A 3150-nucleotide genomic window follows, 5' to 3' on the forward strand; every position below is an offset into this window, starting at 1 on the left:
CTCTCTCTCTCTCTCTCTCTCTCTCTCTCTCTCTCTCTCTCTCTCAGACACACACATACACACACAAAACATAGGATGTAGGGATGATTCTATTACTCTGTTAGTATTCATAAAATAAGTAAGCAACCATTAAAGTTTGTGAAGAACTTCCCAGGGTCCTTTTGGGTAGGTATGTTTCATTTGAGAGCTAAAGCCTTCAAGATTAAATGAGATGGCTGCTGCAGGATGCCATGCCCAAGAGCCTAGGTCCAGCCAGTTATCTCTAGAATGATGAATGAAGCACACCGTTGGGCTCACAATCTTATATGTATCACTGAGACTTTTTTTTTAATAAAAGAAGGAAAGGCTGTTTTTCAGCCTTGCTCATGTATGTGTTTGTTCTAAGGAGAGAAATTGTGCTCCTTGTTATTCTTGGATCATTTCCCACACACCCTGTGCTTTCCCATGGGAGTAAGAGTTCAGTTCTCTCCTCAACCTCCCACCACAGGGCTTACTTACATTTGCACCTTTAGCTTAGCTGGGAACTTTTTCTATAACTGTCTGGGTTGCTCCCATTTGTAGTTCTCAGTAGCTGGGTGTGGTGATATATCATTTTGATATATCATTTTAATCCCAGTATTGTGGAGGCCAAGGCCGGAGGATGGAAAGCCAACAAAACACACACACATACACAAAAGCACACACACACACACACACAGAGAGAGAGAGAGAGAGAGAGAGAGAGAGAGAGAGAGAGAGAGAGAGAGAGAGAGAGAGATCTTTGGAAGATAGAGATATTGTTAAATCTAGCACCTTTTTTTTTTTAAACAAATGAGAAACTTGATAAAGAAGGGTGAAGCTCGTGGCAGAAGGATCTCCCTTATCTTTCAGCCCATGCTCTCTAATCACCTCCTGGAAGGGGCATCATAAGCAAGGGTTCCTGGTTCCCCTGCTCTTTCAGGCTCTGAGAGATTCATGACTCCCTTGCTCTCTAGTCTTTGTTTCCAATTCTCTGTTTCTGGAACCAACAGAGCAACCTTTTTTCCTACCTTCCTCTGCTCTTTCCCTAGGTCTCATTGAGCATTGGAGATCCCTGGTGAGCAGACACTCACCTTGATGTACTGTAGATGGAGATACCAGTGTCAGAACGCAAGAGGCTGCAGCCAGCCACAGCAGGTCACAACCCACCATCCTTCTCATAAAGTGAGGCTTGCAGGTTACTCCGCAGCCTGTAGATTCTCCATAAATCTATAGAAAAGGAAAGGCACCCATCAGGTCAAGCTAACAGACCTTTAGCCCTGGGGTAAGGTTGAAACCCATATTAGTTCAGCACCTAGCATGTGACTCTATTTGCTTGAAGCCCCTTTCATACTTTGTCTCACTTAGGTCTCTGAACCACTCCAAAGGAAGGTACTGTTATGATTCCCATTTCATTGGTGAAGTCTCATTTTAAGAGTACATAATCCAAACAATATTTATACAGCTGCGTCTCTGCAAATACAGACATTACATGGCCAACATATGGCAATAGGTCCAGGTTCTCAGGACCCAAACTGTTGGCATGAGGTACAGAAATGGAGTGGGATGGGAATAGGGGCTTTCCAAGAAGAAATCCATAGCAAGCTAGCAAAAGGCTACAGAATGTCCCTGAGCAGGTGGCAGTAGACAGTCTCTGGAAACTGAAGGCAAGAATTCTAGTGATTATTGGTACCTAGGGAGGAGAGTTCTATCTTGATTATATGCATCAGGTTCTGCTAAGACCCTCTGAGATTTCACAAGTGTAGCATTATGTTAGACTGAGTTCTAAGCCCCTTTCTCTCTGTAAAGAAGAGAGCATACACTGGCTTCCCAGTTTAAAAATAATTACATGATGAAATAATTAATCAAGGAATAAGCAAGTAAAGGAGTAAACAAGCAATAGAAAGACAAAAATGTCTGCTGACTTCAGTGATATTTACCCTTTTGTGCCCCCAAAAAGGGACCTCTGGGTATTTTCTTGCAGCCTCTAAAAGATGTAACTTGGAGCTATAAACCTGTTTTTGATGGAGTATCGTGAATACATTATGAGAGAACAGAGGCAGAAGTATACCCCGGACTACGCTTTTAGAGATGCCAACCCAAGTGGACACCTATGTCTATCCAGCAGGTAACTTGGACTATGAACTGACTGATCTGAGGAACAATTGACAATGGTTAAGGTCCAGAGTCACTTCTGGGTGCAGAAAGTTTACAGATAGCTCTACCAAGTCCAGTACATAAAGAGGATGAAACTCACCTGCAAGGGAGAATAAATCTTGCTGGGCTTAGGAGCAGGACTTACCATAAGAAAAGAACCCAGAGTATCCTTCCTTTTCTGCCTAGTGTGGGAGCATAACCTGCTGCCTGCCTTCTTTATACTGACACTCCCCAACCATGTGGCTCTTCATGATTGGTGCTGAGGTAGGACTGCCACTAAGTTCCCAGGCACTAGGACTTGATGAACACAGGTAAGATAAGCCATTGACTATCAAGGGGAGTGAAAGAAGGTCTTTTGTGTCACCAGCATGGAAACTCTTCCAGAAGGTGCTGTTTCACAAGAATGTTTCTCCATAAGCACCTTCAATATGTACTTAAGGTTGGCTACACCAGGCACAGTCAATACCCTGCAATCATTATTTTCTCACATCGGATCCTCCAGTAAACCCACAAAGTCAATGTCACATCCATTCCCACAGAGCAAACACTAATAAGAAGGAAGCAAAAATGGCCAAAGCAAAGTAGACAGAAACCAAATGAGCTTGTTTGCTCAGTAGATACCCAGTTCAATTCCTGTTCCTAGTTAATTGCATTAGAACACTCCTTCTGGATTCACCTGGGGCCAGGGGATGTGGGGGAAAGAAGGGAGGAGGTCTGAGAACTCCCCACTCTTACTTAGCACACAGAGTTTACCCAGTTTTCCATGGAATGTTAAGAAAGGGTAAATTTCAGAATGAAAAGAGATGTCCAAGGCTTTCGAACAATATCAGCACTAGGGTAGCCTCTCCTCCTAAAATAAGTGGACTAGCATAGGCACTGGCCAGCACAGAACTGTGAGAATAGCTTTAAAGGTTTGCTCAGGTTCTGTCCCTTCCCCAAGTCTTCCAATATCTAATCCCATTGTCCCCTATGCACTCAACTTTGTGTCTCTATTTT

General features: G+C 43.4%; 1 protein-coding gene across 2 annotated transcripts in view; it reads right to left on the reverse strand.

Annotated features, from left to right (window-relative positions):
• Positions 1–2337, reverse strand: part of Gp2 (glycoprotein 2) — a 15634-nt gene extending 13297 nt beyond the window's left edge. The window contains exons 1-2 of one of the 2 annotated variants that reach the window (XM_031384594.1): positions 2255–2337; positions 1092–1227 (exon numbers count right to left, since the gene is read on the reverse strand). In XM_031384594.1, coding sequence (XP_031240454.1) covers positions 1092–1227; positions 2255–2302 — 184 coding nt within the window. In that variant the 5' untranslated portion in view covers positions 2303–2337. The remainder of the gene's footprint in view (positions 1–1091; positions 1228–2254) is intronic. The other variant, XM_031384593.1, reaches the window with a different exon arrangement.
• Positions 2338–3150: the final 813 nt, after the last annotated feature.

The sequence above is a fragment of the Mastomys coucha genome, unplaced genomic scaffold, assembly GCF_008632895.1.
Source record: "Mastomys coucha isolate ucsf_1 unplaced genomic scaffold, UCSF_Mcou_1 pScaffold21, whole genome shotgun sequence".
In the NCBI taxonomy this organism is placed as follows: Eukaryota; Metazoa; Chordata; class Mammalia; order Rodentia; family Muridae; genus Mastomys; species Mastomys coucha.